The following is a 22,452-nucleotide window of genomic DNA, read 5'->3' on the forward strand; positions in this document are numbered from 1 at the left end:
CTATTCCTGATTCCGGAGGAGGGTGAGGATGAGCCGTGAGGCTAGGCCAGCCTGCCCAGCAGCTCAGGGAACTGCAATACTTGGTCCCTTCTGCCTCACACAGGTCTGGCGAGCGAGGCAGGCTCGCACACACGCGCGCGCTCACACACACACACACACACGCGCGCGCGCGCACAGGCACACAAGTGCGCTGAGGGGCTTGGTAGATACCACCAAGGAGGTCGAATGTGGGGCCAGAGAGTTCTCGGTGGGCCGGGCAGGAGAGCATTATTGAAAAAAGGACACCACTGGCACAATTAGGTTTTGGCCTTTAGTCTGAAAAAGTGTTGATTGAAAGTGTACAACAGAGAGCGGGTGCAAGCGGCTGGGGGCCATGGAGCCGCCAATAAAAAAGAATGTCCTTAAATAAAGTTCACAGAGTAAAAACCAGAACCGCCAGTCTTCCCTCCAACACAACAGAGCACAGGCACAGAACCGGTGATGAGCCCCAAGGAGCAAGGAGGCGGCTGGGGAAGACAGCAGAGGCTCCCAGGCTGCTGTGTGGAGGGAGAGCCCTCTTTGGAATGGGCTGAGTAAAGCCACCCAGCTCCCCTGCACACCTCATAACCACTGCTAAGGCTAAAGGAAAAAGACAAAACTCAGTCTCAGGTCCAGAGGGCTCAAAAAACAGTCTAGGTGGGCAGGGGTCTGGACAACCATTAGTCCCGCTTGGCCTTCTTCTTATTGTCACTGTTGCCATTTTCTTCAGCCCCCTCAGAAGAGAGCACCTCCTCCAGTTTCCGCTTGCCACTCTCTGGCTGAAGCTCTGCTGTGTTTCGGGGCTTGAAGCAAATGATGATGCAGGTCATGTTGTCACACCCTGTACCGTCCCCAGAAGTGTCTGGTGCCAGGCACTGATCCAGCAGCTACAAAAGGGACAATGCAGATAGCTCAGCTTCAGGGTTTGAACACCTTCCTAGGAACCTAAACTCCCAGAAGAGGGCTGACCCTGCTGAGACGGTGGCAGGAGGAGAAGAGGCAACAGACGTCACAAAACAAGCCACCTGCTAGTGCATAAGGCATGAGGATAAGTCAGGGAAATGAAGGAAAATGGAACTTTCTAGACCAGCATCTGTCATTAGTGGTAACTTCCCAGCTCTGGTCTTAGCTCAGGTCACAAGACAAAACCTTGGCTATGCAAACCAGATGCCCTCTCTCCTCTGCCCAGGCACTCACCTCTTCCACTATGGAGGACAATAACCGAAGCTCCCCATTTTCATCACGCTGGCTGATTTTTGATTGAATAAAGTCTATAACTTCCTGGCTGCTCATCACATTCCTGGGTCAAAAACAATATACTCTTCTTTAGTCCCACTAAGGCAAAAGAGAGGAATGTAGACAGAGGTGACAGCCCCCAGGACCAATGTAAATACCTACGGAGGACAGTCCTTTGCTCTGCCTTAGTCTTGGGGGTTTTGACACCAAGATTTCTGCCTGCCTAGGCTCTAATGCTAGGGCTGTTTGAGAAAAGTGCTGAATGCAGCTGTTAGAGGGATGAAAAAGCCAAACTAGCTCAGAGCCCTACAAGAAAAGTAATGCTGCATAAAAAAGGGAATTTTAGGTCATTCTACTGGTGCTCACCATATGCCATCACAGGCAATGACCATGAATTCGTGGTCGTCAGTGAGAGTCAAGACCTTGATGTCAGGAAGGGCTGATATCATCTGTTCCTCAGGTGGCAAGTTCTTATTTCTCTTGTAGAAGTGGTCTCCTGAGGTAAAGGAATGGTTGGTTGATGAGCAGTTTAAGCACTCCCCAAAGACTTGTGCTCAAGGCTGTTAAGCCTTGCCATTCATTTCCCTTCTTTACAAAGTTCCATAATCTAAGTAAATGGAAAACTGAGTTCCAGTTTTTCTAGTTTCAGCCCTATCTTCAGTTTGCTATATCTAAGGTAGGTCACTAACCTGTTTTTTTAAAATCATCCAAAAATGACAGCTACCATACCTATCTCATGGAGACATTTTACAGACAAAGGTCATAGATACCAAAGGACTTAGAAAAAGGTACAAGGGCCTTTTAAGATTAAAGTTTGCTACCAGGGAGTCTGGAAAGAGAATAAGACCCCCAAAGTCTTCCCCACATTTTCCTGGCCCTTACCAATGGCTCTGGAGAGGTTGAGGCCCCCGTTGACTCGCCCATCCATGGTGACCTTGCCACCAGCATTCTTGATGCGTGCTAGCTCCACTTCATCCTCCGGTTTGTGGTCATAGGACATGTCCAAAGCTTTGCCGGCCTCGGACACCACACAACGAGAGTCTCCCGCATTGGCTACAATCAACTGCTTCCCTCGTATCAGAGCCACCACCGCTGTGGTACCGCTGTCAGAGCCAGGCTTAAGAGGAAGAAAGGGAGCATGAGGGGAGCTTCTGGACACAAACTCCTCATTGGTGTGCCCTTGATCATTTGCTTATGCTCTCTCCTCTCACTGGGACCACCAAGAGAGCTCTAACAAACAGGAGAGGGATGGATTTAGTCTTTCCAAAGACTAGAGCATGCTTTCTACTCTGAGCTAACTGTTCCCTAAAGACCTAGTTCCCCTTATAGCATAAATGCCCCCATACCAGGACTTTAGTACTAAGGCAGCAAGGAGATTCCCTGTCCTGAAATCACTATCAGGGAATGACATCTGCCTCTTGGCTTTTACAGACTTGGTGCTCCCCTTCCCTACACACCTCCTCCTTGCCTTCCATGCCTGGCACCATCATCTCCTCTTCTTCCTCGTCCTCTTCAGCCTCCTCAGTGTCATCCTCATCTTCCTCATTCTCTGCCTCTTCGCTGCTGTAGCCATCCTCTTCCTCACTGCATTCCTGCCAGAGGGATGATCCCAGGCTGCTGAGACTGAGATGACCCCCTGCCCCCCTCCCCCCAACTCATACTCAGAACCAAGAGGCTCTGATTGAACAAAGATTCTGAAAGCACTGAAAGATACAACTGTATGATCATGATAGAAAAATTTAGGGGAGGGGAGAGAGCTAGATGGGTAGAACTAATATCCTGAGCTGGGTTCAACAGTCATGAGTAGGAAGTCCTACGAAAGGCCAGGGCTCTCAGCCAGAAGCACTTTCCAGGCAACGCAGCCAGAAAATAAGTGGCCCAGAGAAGGAAATACCCAAATACCCAAAGTTAACCACCACCACCTTCTTGTTCTCTCTCTGAGACAGACTCTGAAAGGCTAGAACTAGATCTATTTGTTATAGTACCAACAAAGGAAGAGGATTTGAAGGCTGACGGTTCCTATGTTGGTGGAAATAATGAATTCAAGAAAACCTTGGAATGTAGTAGGTCTTGGGGGCTGATCTAAAAATAGGAGAAGGTGGGGTATCTGACTGGCTTAGTTAAGGGACAGTATGCAACTCTTGATCTTGGAGTTGTGAGCTCAAGCCCCAAGTTGGATGTAGAAATTACTTAAAAAGTTAAAAATTAAAAAATAGAGAAGGAAAAGAGACAACAGATATGCATGGTAACCAAACAGGCCCTCTCTGCAGATTCAGCATCTGTGTGCTCCCACAGGCCCTTACCTCACTGTCTTCCTCTTCCTCCTCTGCCTCATCTGACTCATCCTCACTGTCCTCAAAGAACTTGGACTTAGCAACTCGAGGCAGCTTGTCAGAGGCTGAAGAGCAGGAAGGCCCAGCCTCACCAGTGGGAGTACCAGGCTCGCCACCTTGGCCTGCCTCAGTCCCACGTTCTGAATTGGAGGAAAGGCCAGTGTGAGCCTTGGCTGTGGGGCCATTCTCCTCTGAAGAAGTTTCCCTAGATGGGTCCTCAGGTCCTGCCTCCCCGTTGAGGCCCTGGGACCCTGGCTCCTCGCCTGTCCCAGCTCCAGGTCTGCTGTGGGGAGCACCCTTGTGACAGTTCTGCCCGTAGCGTGTCAGTAGCTCTTCAATAGTCATGGTGGCCTCTTCATGCAGCAGCGCAGCCTCCTCATTGTCCACTGCAGAGAAGAGGCTAAGTCAGCACCCCCACCCCAGACTCCTCATGGGATCAGCCCCCCTTCTCACTTCCACAACCCTTGCAGGCTGAGTTTCAACTTCCCCACCACCGCCCACTCAAGGATCCTATCAAGTTTCCTATCAAGTCTCAGAACACCCCCTTGCTTCCTTCTCAAGTAATATCTGCCTGCATAGACTTCCTTTGGTTGTTGTCTCTCACCCTATTCTTAGTCAAAGGAATACTAGTTACTGTAGTACTAGTTACTGTACTCTCATTTTTTTTTTAAAGATTTTATTTATTTATTTGACAGACAGAGATCACAAGTAGGCAGAGAGGCAGGCAGAGAGAGAGGAAGGGAAGCAGGCTCCCCGCTGAGCAGAGAGCCCGATGCGGGACTCGATCCCAGGACCCTGAGATCATGACCTGAGCCGAAGGCAGCGGCTTAACCCACTGAGCCACCCAGGCGCCCCTGTACTCTCATTTTTGATTGATAAGTTGGAAACCTCATTATGGCTGAGGAGCCAAGAAGCCCACAACGCTAGTTTTAGGCCTACAGCCCAGGCTTAGTGACTGGTGCTGAGGCTAATGATAGTTCCAAGTCTTAAAAAAAGGGTCACATAAACATTAACAGGAACCAGAGAGACCCCGTCACAATGGCAAAAAATAATGTACATAAAAATCCTTACAATTATGGACACTAGGTACAAAGGTTAATTCTTCTCCTTCCATAACCTCATGGAGCATAGAACATAGGGTTCTTTCTTTTTTTTTTTTTTTTTAAGATTTTTATTTATTTATCTGACAGAGAGAAATCACAAGTAGGCAGAGAGGCAGGCAGAGAGAGAGGAGGAAGCAGGCTCCCCGCTGAGCAGAGAGCCCGATGCGGGGCTCGATCATGACCTGAGCCGAAGGCAGCGGCTTAACCCACTGAGCCACCCAGGCGCCCCTAACATAGGGTTCTTTAATGTGAGGACTCCCCAAGTCCCTAAGAAGTCATCCTCTCTTAGAAATGACACATAAATAATACATATTAAAGAAGAGTTCTTTAAAACTCTTTAAACTTGATTAAAACAACTTTAAAACTTGATTTCCTCTCAAACAAGGGATGCCAAACTCACCATCATCTTCATCAGCTACTTTTTCTTTTTCATCCTCATCCTCAGTGGGTCGCCCTGCAATCTGTGCCAGCTCCTTAATAACTTCCTCAGTGGTCAGTTTGGCATCAATAGCCAAGAAGGCATCTTCTAATGCCTGTATATAAATCAAATAGTATGAGGCAAGTGTAGAAAAAAGTACAGTGGGTACAACATGAATTGCCTATATACAGCCTGGGTACAAAGATGGCATGCCAATTACAGCGTGATCTACCATACAAGGAGACACTGACATATCAATAAAAAAACAGTTCAGAGACCTGAGAATAATGAAGCAGCTCTAAAAAGGTCCAGTGGGAATAGAATTCTTTAAGAAATGCAATAAGCAGCAGCTTGCTGACAGTAAGAAAGGAAAAACCAAGGACTGAAAAACAAGGGCAAGCCTACAGAAGTAGATAAGGAGCACTACGAAAAGACAGACCTTTTGTAGCTTGCCTTCTTTGTAGGCCTTCTGATCTTTGATGATATCAGGAAGGTATTTGGCACAGTACAAGGCAACTTCCTCCCCTAGAAGAAAGGTAAGGTCACCCAGAGCAATGCTTCCCACATACAAAGTCATATAGTATTTACATGCCATACTGGAGTGAACCCCAAGGGTTGAGGAAATGACTATCTCATACAACTGAAACCTATCTGAAAGAGAACTGTTTAGGAAGTTCTGAGCCAGAAAATGGATTTCACCATCAACTCTTCAGGACTATGTTAATATACCTTTTGTCTTTTCCCATCTATATGCTTAGTTCTCAGTGGGAAAAAAAATAAACTCTAATACAGGAAGAGGCTTTCTGAGTTAAAACAAGGCCTGGTCAGATTATAAACTAATACAATATCCTGTTATGAAAACAGAATGGCAGAAAAGAGAAAAACAGCAATGGGAAGGAAATGGTATCTGAGGACCAGAACCTTGGAAGGGAAAAGAACTACTAAGGACCTGTTCTTCCCCCAAAAGTCTGGAACTGCCGTTCAAGAATGTCACCAATATGATCTGCTAAAGTTACCTCCATGTCCATCATAGACAGAAAACATGGCTGTCTCACTGTCCAACTCAGGAATACAGTTGTGAGCATCCTAGGAAAAAGAGAGCATAATTAGCATTTCTCAAGGTCAAAGGATGTTCTTCCTTGTGCACCTCAGGTCGTAAGGATCGCCTTCATGCCTTAATCTCACTAACCCTTCCCTGGCTGACCTACATGGCCTAGAAATAAGAAAGGAAAGTGGGATGATAAAATAAGAAAAGAAGTATAGGGAAAGGAGAAAGGAAAAGAGCCAAGGGAGGGAAGGAGGGGAGGAAAGGAAGCAGAGAGGGTAGAAGGGAGAGAGATGAATCAGGTCTCTACCTCCGCAGTCTAGCAGCCTCGGCCTAGGAGATCTCAGTCCAGATGGCAGAATGTTTGGCTGTTGGAACTCTAGACCTGACCTTTTGGATTTGTGGCAACTATGGGAAGAACCAGAATAAAGGATCTTTAAAGTCACTTCTAGACCCATTCTATGAATCAGAGAACTTCAAGAAAGAAAATGTTAGGGAAGATAGGAAAAAGAGACCTGAGGGCATTACCAACCTGACAAGTTGCTAGGAGAAACCTAAAATGCCTAAGTGAAAGCACTAAAATTTGTAGAACTATATACACATACACTTATACCACCACTTCTCCAAAGCACCATCTAAACAAATCATTCTTTTCTCTCAAAGCTTAACTCAGTAAGTTACCTTCAGGATAGGCAGAGGATATATTTACAAAAGAATCCTCCCAACAAATAATGTTATTAAGCTACACTGTGTTTAGTACTCGGAGTTAACTGGAATTTACAATGCCTCATGTAATTAGCCTTCCCACCTCCTACCCCCAGCTGGAAATAAGATATCATTCATCGCTGATGGCATTAGCACACTTGAAGAGAAGTCTGCAAAAAAAACTCCGCCACCCCAGGCAAACTTCCAGGCTAGGCCCTAAGATGTTGAACCTAGGCAAGAATGTGCTGTAGCTTACTCTGCCCCATCTTGGAACACAACCCTACCTCCCTTTCAGGTACTTTCTAAAAACAAAAAAAATATAATCAGCTATTTACTCTGATGATCCTTCTGTAAGTTAATGGTTCTCCTTCCTCTTTGAGGCATTTAAACTTTTCTAGCTGTATCAATACTTAGGAAATTGGTGCAATGGTTCTTCTGTTGTCCCTGCAGTAAGACTAAGCTTTCATTATACAAAATCTAGAAAATAAAGGGTATTTTAAGGTAGTAAACGAGAGAATGCAAAAATAACTATTTTGTATTTCCCGCTGATTGATTCTAGGAGAAAGTGTCCCAGAATCGAATGGGCTGCCACAGAGGGCCCTCAATGGCCTATCTAATAAAGTTGTAAACAATCACCTCTGAGCCCCATCCCCAGGACCTAGAGAGCACTATAGACCAAAAAGGTTTTCTCCCTCTTCCAACCACTCCACCACCAGCCACACTGGCCTCCCTTCCTGCTAAGCCAGGGTTAGACTTTACTGGACCTACCTCTCCTCTCAGCACCTTTTGGCCTGCCTTTATGACCATCTTTTGCCTCAGCATCCTAAACCAGTGGTTCTCAGACTTTATGTGCCTAAGAATTCATTTGTTATTCCTTCACCAAATATTTGAGTACCCATTATGTTCCAGGATCACTTCTGAGTGTTTGGGATATATCAGTGAATAAAATGAAGACCTGCGCTTCATAAAGAAAGTTACATTCTCACGAGGAATATATACAATAAACACAACAAATAGTTAAATCCTATAGCATGATGCTGTAACTCCTATAGAAACATGATAGTGCTATGGAATAAAGGAAAGGCAGAACAGAGGACTGAGTTGGGATTACAGAAAAGGGGCAGGGGAACTGAATCGGCATGGGACACAGTGTGGTACATGCTTGCTAAAGCCATAAGCAACTGCACCTCAGCAGTCACTACCTAAGTCATGATCAGCAAAACAGTGTGTCATATTAATGTTGACTTTAATTCTGTCGATTTTGTAGTGTGGTTTGTTGGCATGGAATGTATGCCCAGTTCTATGTTTGTACTCGTTTAAGTAAAATTAAATTAAAATTGTTTTAGTGAATTCTGGAATTCCACAAGTATTGCTTTCATTTAAAAAAAAAAAAAAAAATCCATGGAAGAGCTCCACGATATTTTGTTAAATAAGGAAAGCAAAGTGCAGAAGGAAAGCAAAGTACAGAATGACATATTTAGTAAGCTGCTTTTGTGTAAGAAGAGGGAGCGCAGGAATAGATATTTGTCTTCACATACTGCAATACTACATGGATACACAGAAAACTAAAGAAAAACAGGTAACTGTGGTGGGAACCAGAGGGTGCAGACAGATAGGAGCGAGATGAGCCACAGGAATGTTCAGTTTCTTCAAAAGCAAATTAAGTATTTTTAAAAGACTCAATGTATCACCAGAATTTGAGAAACTGGTCCAACTAATTCCACTTTTTTTTCTTTTTAAAGATTTTATTTATCTGACAGAGATCACAAGTAGGCTGAGAGGCAGGCAGAGAGAGAGAGGAGGAAGCAGGCTCCCCACTGAGCAGAGAGCCCGATGCGGGGCTCGATCCCAGGACCCTGGGATCATGACCTGAGCCGAAGGCAGAGGCTTTAACCCACTGAGCCAACCAGGCGCCCCCAACTAATTCCACTTTTTGTAGGGGAGGGAAGAGCAGTCTACTTGTCCACTCCTTCCTAATGGAACAGGACAATCATTCTCTGTCCTGCAGTACCACTCTAAATCAGAACTGTACTGTTTCTTTTGAACCCACACCTCTATTCAAATCATCTTTTTTGACTTCCTCATCTGTTTCTCACAAAAGCATGTGATGTGAAGCAGATCTAGCTTCATAAGAACTTTTGAAAAAACAGAAAAATGATTAAAAACAAGGAAATATGCTTTTGTGCAAATTAGAATAATGAAGAAGATTAATAATAACCAAGGGTAATAAGAGTGAAGTAAAAACACATCCTCATATCCTAACCAACAAGAATATAAATTAGTATAGCCTTCCTGGAACACGATTTGGTAATATATCAAAATTTCAAATGCACATGCCCTTTGATTTAGTAACTGGACTTCCAAAAGTTTATTTTATAGAAGTAATAAGAAAAGGGTACAAGGATACATATAAGAATGATCACTATAGGGGCACCTGGGTGGCTCAGTGGGTTAAAGCCTCTGCCTTCGGCTCAGGTCATGATCCCAGGGTCCTGGGATGGAGCCCCACATCGGGCTCTCTGCTCAGTGGGGAGCCTGCTTCCACCTCTCTCTCTCTCTCTCTCCCTGCCTCTCAGCCTACTTGTGATCTCTGTCAGATAAATAAATAAAATCTTTAAAAAAAAAAAAAAAAGAATGATCACTATAGTGGTGCCTGGGTGGCTCAGTTAGGTGTCTGCCTTCAGCTCAGGTCACGACTGGGATGAAGCCCTACATTGGGCTCCCTGCTCGGTGGGAAGCCTGCTTTCTCCCTCTCCCACTCTCCCTGCTTGTGTTCCCTCTCTCGCTGTCTCTCCCTCTCTCTGTGTCAAATAAATAAATAAAATCTTTAAAAAAAAAAAAAAAAGATCACTATAGCATTATTTACAATAAAGAACAATTATGAACATCCTAATTTCCATGAAGAAATTAGATTACAAGGGATACATCCCTCCAACAGAATGCAGCTATTAAAATTGAGTACGGGGACGCCTGGGTGGCTCAGTGGTTAAAGCCTCTGCCTTTGGCTCAGGTCATGATCCCAGGGTCCTGGGATCAAGCCTCGCATCGGGCTCTCTGCTCAGCGGGGAGCCTGCCTCCTCCTCCTCTCTCTCTCCGCCTGCCTCTCTGCCTACTTGTGATCTGTCAAATAAATAAATAAAATAAAATAAATAAAATTGAGTACGTAGGGGATGCCTGGGTGGCTCAGTTGGTTAAACAAGTCTGCTTTCAGCTCAGGTCATGATCTCAGGGTCTTGGGATCGAGGCTCCTTGCTCTGTGGGGAATCTGTTTCTCCCTCTCCCTCTGCCCCTCCACCTGCTCGTGCTCCCCTCACCCGTCCTGCCTCTCTCAAATAAATAAAATCTTTTTTTTTTTTAAAGATTTATTTATTTATTTGACAGACAGAGATCACAAGTAGGCAGAGAGGCAGGCAGAGAGAGAGAGGAAGGGAAGCAGGCTCCCTGCTGAGCAGAGAGCCCGACGTGGGGCTCATCCCAAGACCCTGGGATCAAGACCCGAGCCGAAGGCAGCGGCTTTAACCCACTGAGCCACCCAGGCGCCCCTCAAATAAATAAAATCTTTAAAAAAATAAAAAATATTTTAAAAAATGAAATGAATGTGTTCACTTGGAAATGGGTTCACAATATATTAAGTGATAAAAGGAGAAAAAACTAAAAGTACCTGTATATATATCCTAGAAGTCTGGGTGGAGAATAAGAATTGGATAATAATTATTTTCTATTTTTTTTTTTACTTTATAACTTTTTGTAAAAGGCGAAAGATTTATACGATTTGAAGAGAAACCAGAGCATTTACTTTATAACTTTTTGTACAATATGCCATATTGTTCTGGTTTGAATGATAATGATGACAAAATGAACCTATGAACTGTCCTCAAGTGGCCATGCTATGATATACTGCAGGATTTCTGGCCAGCTACCTCTTGGTGTGCCTCCATTTTCTCTCCTATAATATGGAACAGGAATAGCTACCATACCTACCCGTATCACCACAGAAGTATTGTGATGCAATAGTTGCAAAATATGTAAAACTCCTTGTAAGCTGGAATTCAACAAATGTATATTCTGCTCTGGTATCAGCACCTACCTCACATTTTTCTTCCCTATTCTTATTCTCAAAGAGGAATGCCTACTGTAAAGATTCATCTTATATCTTGAGGTCTCAGTTCCTAGAACTACTTCACACTACCTTTTCTTTCACTTCCTGGTAAGGCCCTCGATCTATTTTATCATTTGGAACTGTTCTACCCTCTCTAAGCACTTTAGTTTCCCCCTTTGCATCTCTGTTCAGAGCCTACCTACCTTTACCCTTGCTTTTCTTTCTCTCTTGACCTTTCTGAGCCAGAGCCAAGTATTTCAACACTGTCTCTTAGTAATCGAGAAAAACTCATCCAACCTCGTATAACCCGACCAACTGCTTTCTTTGCCCCTGAATCAGAGCCACTAAGTATTGCTAGTCATAAAATGTCATGAACCCATGTTAATTGTGCACCCTAATCCCATTCAACATTTTTTTCACGTGTTCTGCATTGGTGTTTCAATATATTCACTACAGTCAATCACAAACCTTTCCCCCATTGTTCAAGCTCTCAATGCTCTTCTTTCACTCTTAGCAGATGAGCTAACCTCTTGCTTACTTAGATCAAGGTCATATTTCAAGAACTACCTCATTGTCTCTATTCTACCTCAAAATTTCTCTACCGGTTTACCCAACCTCTCCTTCACTTCTGCCTCCAAAGCATTGTTTCTCCTCTTCTTTTAATTCAACAAAACCTGTATTAAACCATTTATTGGAAACTGGTTAAAATCATCTCCTCTTTTTTTAGATTTATTTTCCTCTTAAACTTCTAATCTCAAAATCTTTTCCTTTTCCTACTTCACAGAGCAGGCAATAACCGTAATAGCAACCCAAATAGCCATTTTGCAGGCTTCATTTTTTACCAAATACTGTACATAATTAAACAGTGAAAACCATGTCAGCTTTCTTGAAAGTTCTCTTGGGCTCTGTGAAGTTCCAGTTGCCTGTTTCTACAGGATGTCCCTTCATTTCAAACTTAACATATGTAAACAGAAACTCAGCAGTCTTCAAAAAAATCAGAACTTCCCCTGTAGGTCTTATTTCTAATCATGGAATCTTAACTTTCCCAGGCAACACTTAATATCAGTTCACCTTTACTTTCTGGTTCTCTTCTACCATCCAATCACCAAGTCCTACTAACTTTTCCTTTATAACTTTGTTCCTGGATTACTTTACTCTTACTAGCATTTTATCTCCTTCCTGTTTCTACTCTCTGCCCCTGTAATCCAGACTACATACATTCAGATGCCAGATTATCCTTCCCAATACAACACTTTATTGCTAAAAACTTCAGTGAAGTCTACTGGATATAAGATTAATTCCACACAACTTACAGGCAATTTAAGGCACTCAATCATCATTCCTACCCATCTCTATAAACGAATCTCTTAATTTTCATACCATTCCCCAAAAGAAACTACTCCACTCAACACTGACTACGACACCCCAGCAAAGTAGAAAGCAAGCCTCAAGAGTCCTTACTCCTATCCCTCCCTCCGATATCCTTCTCGTTCTCATTCTTCTCCTTCCTCTTTCCTCCTCTCCTTTTGTCCCCATTATACTCTCTCCTTAAGGTCCAGTTAATCTCACCATCTCCAAGAATTCCTTCTCAGTGTGCCTGGGTGGCTCAGTGGGTTAAAGCCTCTGCCATCAGCTCAAGTCATGATCTCAGGGTCCTGGGATGGAGCCCCGCATCTGGCTCTCTGCTCAGCAAGGAGCCTGCATCCCTGCCCACTCTGCCTGCCTCTCTGCCTACTTGTGATCTCTGTCAAATAAATAAATAAAATCTTTAAAAAAAAAAAAAAGGAATTCTTTCTCAATCACACCAATACTCTATGATCATTCCTCTCTCCAAACTCTTTTAATATTTACTGTCTCTACCAATAATGTGGTTACTCAGCATATACTGTCTTGTATTGCTATCCAGCATTCCATGAGGGAAAAAGAGTCTTAGGTCCAAAACTATATCGTAAACCAGAAAAAATTTCTTTACAGCTTTGGGGCCTAAAACTATGTTCTGCAATATAGTAGGACTCCATGTTTGTTTATGATGGTGAGTTTCCAGCTGCCTCAGGACAAATACCTTACAGATGCCTCCTCTCTCATTTCCTATCCTAAACATAGAGATGTATCGTAACACACTAACAGCTGATATAGTCTGAAGGAGATGACTCAGAACACATAGGTCACCTGAGTCAGGGACCCTAGGCCTTGCCTTACTTAAAATCACATATCATACAGAACCTTCTGATCTTCTAGGCAACCAATGGATCTATATTAATAAAATCCTGGTTATCCTGCCTGATGTCAATCTCCTAAGATTATAAATACATCCACAAATGTTCCTGTGTTACTGGATGACCAACCATTTACATTTATATACATAAACTTATCTAAATCTTTATAAACCAAGACAAAAAGTTTGAAGGTGGTTGGGAAAGGAACTACATTTCTTATTTTAAAAAGTCATGTATTACTATCTGACTTTTAAAATTACATGCATGTATTACCTCAATGCTATAGAATATTTTGTGTCTCCCAAAATTCATATGTTGAAATGTAATCTCCAACATGACACTATTTGGAGGTGGGTGTTTGGGAAGTAATTAGGTCATGAATGAGATTGTGCCCTTATAAAAGCGACTCCAAATAGCTCCCTTGTCTTGAAAATAGAACTAGAAGGCAGACATCTATGAACCAGAAAGTGGGCCCTCAGCAGACACCTCAGTCTCGGACTTAGCAGCAGGGTCTTGAAGATATATTTTTATACCCATGTTCACAGCAACTTTATCCACAATACACAAAAGGAAGAAACAACCTAAGAGTCCATCAACAGATGAATAAGTAAACAAAGTGTGGTATATTCATACAATGGATACTATACTATTCAGCCTTAAAAAGGAAGGAAATTCTGACACATGCTATAACATGGATGAACCTTGAGAATATTATGCTAAGTGAAAGAAGCCAGTCACAAAATGACAAATGTGTCTTTCTAGGAGTTACCTTGAGTAGTCAAATTCATAGAAATAGGAAGTAGAATGGTTGCCAGGTGGTAGGGGCAGAGGGCAGGCAGAATGGAGAGCTGTTTAACTGGTATAGGGTTTCAATTTTACAAGATGAAAATAGTTCTGGCAATTGGTCGCCCAACAGTATGAATGCACTGAACTATACATTTCAAAATGGTGAAGATGGAAGATTTTATGTTATGTGTATTTTACCACAACTTAACATAAAATAATTAAAACATACATATACATACAAACTCCCATAAAGAAAAGACCAGTCTCAGATGGCTTCAATGGTAAGTTTTACCAAGCATTTTTAAGAGAATAATACCAATTTTTCAAACTCTTCCAATGTATAGAAGAGGAAGCAACACTTCCCAACTGATTCTGAGGCCAATATTATCCTGATACTTAAACCACAGACATCACAAGAAAACTACAGACTTAGTATTGTTAAAGATAGCAACACTCAACTAGATCTAGATTCAGCACAATCCCTATCAAAATTCCAAGTGCCTTTTGCACAGAAATTGACAAGCTGATCTTAAATTCATATGAAAATGCAAGGGACCCAGAGAAGGAGAAATAAGAAAAAGAACAAAGCTGGAAAACTCGCACTTCCTAATTTCAAAACTTACCACAAAGCTAATGGTAACCAAGACAGTGTGGTACTGGCAGAGCAGTAAGTACACAGATCAATGGAAATGGAAGGAGTCCAGAAATAAACCCTCATTATTTATAGTCAAATGATCTTAACAATGATGCCAAGATAATTCAGTGCGGGGGGTGGGGTGGTGGAGAATAGGCTTTTTAACAAATGGTTTTGGGACAAGTAGATATCCACGTGTCAAAGTATGAAATTGGATCTCTTTCTTACACCATTCACAAAAATTAACCCACAATGGCTATGAGAGCTAAAACTATAAAACTCTTTTTTTTTTTAAAGATTTTATGTATTTATTTATTTGTCAGAGAGAGAGAGAGAGAAAGCACAAGCAGGCAGAGGCAGAGAGAGAAGCAGGCTCCCTGCTGAGCAAGGAACCCCACATGGGACTCGATCCCAGGATCCTGGGATCATGACCTAAGCTGAAGGCAGCAGTTAACCGACTGAGCCACCCAGGCGTCCCACTATAAAACTCTTAATAGAGAAACTGGACTTCAACAAAATTCAAAATCTTTGTGCTTCAAAGGACAAGAAAGCAAAAAGGCACCCCACAGAATAGGTGAAAATATTTGTAAATCTTATCTGATAAAGGACTTTTATCCAAAATATATAAAGAATCCTTACATCTCAATAAAAAGACAAAAAAATAAAGGGGGGGGCCACCCAATACAAACAGACAAAAGATCCAAACAGACATTTCTTCAAAGATCTGTAAGTGGCAATTAACACAAGAAAAGATGGTCAAACATAAGCTACCAGGGAAATACAATCAAAACCACAGTGAGCAAGGAGCCTGCTTCTCTCTCTGCCTTTGCCTGCCACTCTGCCTGCTTGTGCTTTCTCTCTCTCTCTCTCTCTGACAAATAAATAAAAAAATAAAATTAAAAAAAACAAAAACAAAAACAAAAATACAGTGAGCTACCATTTCACACCCACTAAAATGGCTATAATAAAAAGGGGAGGCTGTAGAGAAACTGACACCCTCATATATTGCTGGTAAGAATGCAAAATGGTGAGACCACTTTGGAAAACAGGTAGCTCCTCAAAATGTTAAACATGGAGTTACTATATGACCCAGCAATTCCACTCCTACAACATATTCAAGAGAAATAAAAACTTATTTCCACATAAAAATTTATAAATGTATGTTCTTAGCATCATTATTCATCATGGCCAAAATGTGGAAATCTAAATATCCATTAACTGATGAATGGATAAACAAAATAGCCATAAAATGGAATACTATTCGGCCATCTAAAAGAATTCATGGTACAACATGAGTGACTCTTAGAAATACTGTTTAGAGGGGCGCCTGGGTGGCTCAGTTAGTTAAGCCCTGCCTTTAGCATATGTCATGATTTCGGGGTCCTGGGATCGAAACCAATGTCGGGGTGGGGGTCCCTGCTCAGCAGGAAATGTGCTTCTCCTTCTCCCTCTACCCTCCTTCCCTGTCATGCTCTCTCTCAAATAAAATCTTAAAAAAATATATATATAAAGACATAAAAGGTGACACTTTTATAATTCCATTTTTATGAAATGTTAAAGATAGGTAAATCCATACAGATATAATATAAATTGGTGGTTGCAAGGGGTTGGAGGAGGGGAGGTAGAGAGTGACTGGTAATGGTTATAGGTTTTCTTCTTCAGTGATAAAACAGTTCTAAAATTGATAGTGGTGATGGCTGTACAACTCTGAATATATTAGCCACTAAAATGTATGCTTTAAATGGATATGGTATATGAACTATATCTCAAAATTGTTTATAAGAAATCTGTATAGACATTTTTAAGTACTATATGCGATTAAAAGTTGATAGATTCCATCTCTGGACAGAATCTAAAGGGAAACAGAAAACAACTCCTCTGGAATCAGTACTCAGTTTAAAGCACGTCATTATATATTAGCGATGCTTTGAGATAAGTTCTAAAGATTTATGCTTTCAGACAGCATAATTTAAAAACAGCTTACAGGGGCGCCTGGATGGCTCAGTGGGTTAAGCCTCTGCCTTCGGCTCAGGTCATGATCTCAGGGTCCTGGGATCGAGCCCCACATCAGGCTCTCTGCACATCAGGGAGCCTGCTTCCCCCCCCCCCCACCCGCTTCTCTGCCTACTTGTGATCTCTCTCTTTAAAAATAAATAAATAAATAAATAAATTAATTAATTACAGCTTACTATGGCAAGAACTACTGATCAGATCTGTGAAACTTTTATACTCAAATTCAAAGTACAGTTCCTTACCTTACCTCTCAAAGTACAATTCCAAGATGATATAACCCAACAGAGGGTCAGGATGGAGAAGCAGTAGCAACATCTGCTATAGGATTGGGCAATAGAAATAATTTATGTAAAATATTCTTGAAATCTTAGGGAATAAATTCTGATTTTAACTTCCATTTGTGTAAGAACTTATAAAGGAATAGTAAAATAGAAAACAATTTCTCCATATTCATGGATATACATTTCATATCATTTCATACTATCTCTGAATTGTGAATAGGTACTGCATGCTAATCAAATTAAAAGAATGCCCTTTTATAGAAGTTGCTTAACTGCATCCTGGACAAAGGAATTCTGATCTGGTTCAGTAAGTAAAAAGTGCTTTAAGACATAGAGATGAGGCATTAATCTGAGGATCAGACAAAAAATGCTCTTCAGCCTTCAGATATCCTCTTTTAAGGGGAACCCCACACAATGCTTGTAGTATATCCCATTTTATATTCTGCTCCGTTAACATAATGACTAAAACTGTCATGTAGGTCTCTCAAGAATGTTCTGCCTAACATTATCTACATTCAATTCTAGATGACCCTTTATGACCAGTAATGAGCCAGCTTCTTTATGGCAGTAAACAGCTAGCCTACTCAAAAGTATACTCTTGGTATTGATACTGCCTTTTAAAGGCAAATATAATTCGCAGAATTAAAAACAAAAACAAAAACAAAAAAACTAACTCCTCAAAGAAAGTTTTATCACTTCCAGAGAACCTCATAACCCAAAACTAAAAGTACCCATGTCCCTTTAAGACTATATCAACTAGGGCGCCTGGGTGGCTCAGTGGGTTAAGCCGCTGCCTTCGGCTCAGGTCATGATCTCAGGGTCCTGGGATCGAGTCCCACATCAGGCTCTCTGCTCAGCGGGGAGCCTGCTTCCCTCTCTCTCTCTCTGCCTGCCTCTCTGCCTACTTGTGATCTCTCTCTGTCAAATAAATAAATAAAATCTTTAAAAAAAAAAAAAGACTACATCAACTAAAACCATTTTCAGGTTGGACTTCTCATTAGCCACCAAAAACTCAGAGCCTTTCCATATATATTTCTCAGGCACCCTTCCACAACCTACCTGTTAACCCACAAAATACATACCTCAACCAGCTTGAGGGTCCCTCCAAACCATGGAGAAGGAAGAAGGGAAGGGAACATCAACTGTGGTATTTTGTTTACCCCTCCTCAAAACACCCTGGTTCCACAGCAAGAGGGGCTGGAGAGGCAGAAAGTATAAAATGCCCGCTATTGATAGTTGCCATCCTTGCCTCAAGAGAAGGGGTAAAATAGTACTAAGGCTGAATCTATGCAACAATTAGGATTTTAGCAACCTCTGTAATGTCTTTTGGCACAAACTTACCTCAAAGGAATCATTAGGACCAAGCAAATAAGGTCAACAGACTTAATAAATAGGTGGGATTGAGTCCTAAAGATTAAGAGGAACAGGTGTGTACACTTTCTTAAAAGGTAAGATTCACTCAAGAGCCTACAAGTCATAGTTATGGTCTTGCCATAGCAAGGAAAGTATGTTATAGTTTGTAGAGAAAGGAAGCAAAGCCAGAAGGAAAAGTACTGATGCAACAGAAAAGGATCCCAAGCAGGACTTCAAGAGGATTTGATTAAAAATAACCATTCAAACAAAAGTAAATTGAGAAATAACATTAACAGGAAGATTTTAAAACCCAAACTGGTTACCTCTCAGGAGGAAGATTAGGATCTAAGAAATATTCTAACAAGATTTCTATAAGCCAAACAGCTGCTGATGGGGGGGGGGGGGGGGAAGAAAATGTCATTTTCTAATTACCAAAGGAGAAACCAAAAATAAAGGTAAATACCCCACAGAGAAGCAAACAGAACAGAATCACCAGGCAAACAACTTGGAAAACTAAATATCCAAACAACTCACTAAAGAAAACTAGAAAAGTACCAAAAAACAAAACAAAATAAAACAAACAAAAACCCTAGAAAAACCACAGCAGAGAAGAAACTAGAAAATAAGGAATGAGAAACCTGAAGGATAAGCCTTACTGTGAGATGAGTCACCTCAAATCTTACAATATTAACAGAAAATGCCATAGAAATGGAATCTCCAAACTAGCAACTAACCCAAAGCCCAGCCCTTTATTAAGGTTTTTCTTTCGAAGCTCAATCCAGATATTTCCAACACTCAATTACATTTACCAAGCACCCAGTAAGCTCAATACTGAGCACCCCACTGAAATATGAATGCTATACTTCATGTTCACACACTATGATAACAGTGTTCAGCAACTGTCTCGAACAACTTCATCCCACAGATTCTTTCCACCAAGGCACAAGTGTCCTAACCTTTCTGGGCCTCAATTTCCCCGCTATAAAATGAGGGAGCCAAACTAGATGAGATGAACTATAGGATTCCCCTCATTCTTGAAATGCTATACCTAATGACAGAACAGTTTAAAGTCATCCGTGGGTATAAAATTTGAATCTGAGAACAATTTAAGTTTATACTGCCATTCCAGAGCTAACCACAGGGAGGAGTGAGGGATTTGAAGAAATTCCCCAGGGAGACAGTAGTATTAGGCTGTTACCTGAAGCCCACCTAGTTAAGTAATCAACCCTTAATCCCAGAAATAATTAAGAGCATTTCCCTGGCCCTTCTGCTTAGATCTCCCAACACTCTTCACAAAGACATGTCTTACACACGTCTTTCTCCCTTTCTCCCTGCATGGTTTCCCCTATTCTCCCTTGTAATTTCACATCCATTTTGCCCAATTCTACTTCTTTCTATCCAGAAATTTTCCCTTTTCCTTTTATCCAGAAGAAGTTTTCTAGAAAAGAAAAAAAATCAGTACTTTGTAGGTTATGATGGAATGATTGCAAATCAAGGAAACTATAAACCCCAACAAGCACAGGCAAATGACAATTGCGAATTAAGTCTTAGAAAAATTCCGAGGAAAAAATACCAAGCATAATAAAAAAAGGAGTGATACCGATCGACACTACTGAAGTTTTCCAAAGGTCGTAAAAGGCCCTGATGAGAATACAAACCACTGACAATTCCCGGAGGTCAGGTCAAGCCTCTGAAATTAACATTCGGTGACCAGAGCCAAGCAACTAGGTGTTTAAGAATTTGAAACAGACTGCTCGCCCAGGTTTCTTTCACTGTCAAACTCCTCGTCCAAAGAGGCCTCTCACAGCACACATTTAAGGAAGGAGAAAAAAAAAAAAAGTAGTCATGCCCGTCTATTCTCCTCATCCTCGCAAAACTAAATGAATAAACAGTCCCTCTTTTCATCTTCACTCCCACACTACACCTCACACCGTTTATGAGCCTGGAGGGCTGGGTTGGCAAGAGAGGATGGCGCGAAGGCACGGGGAGAGGGCGGTCAGTGGGCGGAAGGTGCCTCTCCCCACATGGCCGAACTCTCGCCGCCAAGCCGGCCACCGAGACACGGTTCCCAAGCACCGGTAGTTCCCTCTCGGGCCCGGGCCCACTCTCGCTGCCGCCGGTCAAACTGCCGCCGCAGCTGCAGCTGCAGGCTTCTGATACGGACCCTTCCCGGGGGATGACCCCATCCCCCCCACCCCCGCTCCCCTCCTCCGTCAGGTTCCCGCCCTGCAGCGGCCCGCCTCTGGGCCTCTCCCGCCTCACCTCCATGGAGACGCGCCAGCCTTGCATGGCGGAGAAGCCGTAGGGCAGCGGCAGGCGCGAGGCGCCGACCCCGTCCCCGGAGCACTTCACCGTGTTGGGCTGGGAGAGGTAGGCACCCATGGCGGCAGCTGGCCGGCGACCTCAGGGGCAGGCGACCGGGGCGCGACCCGTGCCGGAGCCGGAGCCCCGGGGGCGCGCGCGTGGCAGGAGCGGGCCCGGCTGCACGGCCGACACAAGGTGCCGGTGAAAGGCGCGAGGCCAGCGAGGAGGCGGTAACGGGACGGGAGCAGAGAGGGAGCGGAAGCGGAAACGGCGCTGCTCCAGACCCCGCCCGGCCGGCGCGGCGCGGCACGGCGCGGCGCTGCGGGTAGTCATTTCCTTAGCAACTCGCCCCGCCCGCGGGGACAACGGCCCGCCCAACCGCCGCTCCCGCGAGACTGGCGCGATCACGCCCACCAACGGCCGCGGCTTGTCTCCCGCAGCCCGGCGAGTGGCTTGCCATATGTAGCTGTCCACCAGCTGTCCCTCGCTACCCCGCCCTGCCTTCGCCCCCGTACTCCGGCCTCTCGGTGTTTGAGTAGCTCTTTTGTGTGCCACCCAGCCCTCCTGATCCATCCTGCAGTGCATCAGTCCCCTCTCCCCACCGCGCGCTCAGGCTCCGCAAACCCGCCCAATTCGGCTCTATTAAAGTTAACTAGTATTTGTTCCGAGCGCATGAAGTGCCTGGCCTGGTCTTAGGAGAGAGTCTTTTTCTGACTAAAGGAAATGAAAACCTCAATCTGTAGCATCATTCGAGTTAATACAATACAAAAATATTTGGCACAGTCTCTGCTGGGTGAGAAGAAATCAAAGGAGAGGAAGACGAGCTGTTGCTGGACGTCCTCTGGTTGCCCCAGAAGTGCTTTATGCCTCGGAGAAGAGAATAATGTTACAAGGTTGCAGGGGTGAGAAACGAATGTCAACTGCATTTAGCAGGATTTTGGAGGAAGCTGGCTGGCCTCGTTGGAAAGCGATTTTAATATTCGATAGATAGGGTAGAGAAGGTCATAAGCGCCAAGATGGGTGACTTGGACTTCACCGTTATCCTTGCATAGCTTTTTGGGACTGTTGGTCTAGTCTTTGTGTGCAGTGTAGATTGGAGGAACAAAGTGGAGACTAACTGGTTAAAAGGCTCTTAATCGAAGCATGAGATGGGAAGGGCTGGAACTGAGGTGGTGGCAGTGGGAATAGAGATAAACAAATGAGACAATAAGAAACGAACGGGATTTAGTAACAGATTGGATTCAGGGAATGGAAGAACAAGGAGAAATCCTCCAAACTATGAGCAGATTGACTCTCTTAAAATTCAAAACTAATTATACTTCCTCCTGCTATACAGATAGTCCAAATTCTTTAACATAGTTTACCAGACCCTTCATGCTTGAACTAATTCTAACATATCTCTCCCACTTTCCATTCCCACTACAAATCAGTGTATTCAGCAATACATCCTTGGATTCCTCCAAAACCATGTTTCTCCTATGCCTTTGCCTATCAAACACACTTCCATACCCACCCACCTTTGTCATCCTCCAAGAAGTCTTCTCTAATATCCATAATCTAGTTTGGGTAGGTTCCCCATTTGTTAGTCTTTCCTAAAGCCTATACAAAAGCAAAAACTCTATCAAACTTACTGTATACCCCAGCATCCCTAGCACAATCTGTATGTGCTCAATATCTCCCTTGAATGAATAATACCAAAGTTTTGACCCTGAATGACAAAAATTCGTGGAGCCATTAACAAAAAATGGTGTGGCGTGGGTTGGTGTGTATTTGCTAGTTTGGGGAGAAAATGGTGGGTTCCGTTAAAGGTGACAATTAGATATCTAAACACTGAACCCACTGAAGTTAGGCTGAGGGTAGAAGATGTTAGTTAGGCCTATAGGTCCTAATGAACATAGATGAGATCTC

At 43.1% G+C, this 22,452-nt stretch overlaps 1 protein-coding gene across 2 annotated transcripts; it reads right to left on the minus strand.

The window, feature by feature from the left end:
- Nucleotides 1-296: 296 nt before the first annotated feature.
- On the minus strand, nt 297-20,841 carry PPM1G (protein phosphatase, Mg2+/Mn2+ dependent 1G). Of its 2 annotated transcripts, XM_047744806.1 has the most exons (10): nt 20,503-20,838; nt 6,125-6,194; nt 5,548-5,633; nt 5,091-5,223; nt 3,558-3,973; nt 2,712-2,846; nt 2,137-2,371; nt 1,621-1,750; nt 1,216-1,318; nt 297-905 (listed from the first exon to the last, which is right to left on the minus strand). In XM_047744806.1, the coding sequence occupies exons 1-10, from the start codon at nt 20,620-20,622 to the stop codon at nt 699-701; spliced, it is 1,635 nt and encodes a 544-aa protein (XP_047600762.1). In that variant the 5' UTR covers nt 20,623-20,838; the 3' UTR covers nt 297-698. The 2 variants fall into 2 exon arrangements, with proteins under 2 accessions (XP_047600762.1, XP_047600763.1); XM_047744807.1 differs by lacking the exon at nt 297-905 and having other exon boundaries at nt 1,278-1,353; nt 20,503-20,841.
- Nucleotides 20,842-22,452: the final 1,611 nt, after the last annotated feature.

Source organism: Lutra lutra, chromosome 9, assembly GCF_902655055.1.
Source record: "Lutra lutra chromosome 9, mLutLut1.2, whole genome shotgun sequence".
Lineage (NCBI taxonomy): Eukaryota > Metazoa > Chordata > Mammalia > Carnivora > Mustelidae > Lutra > Lutra lutra.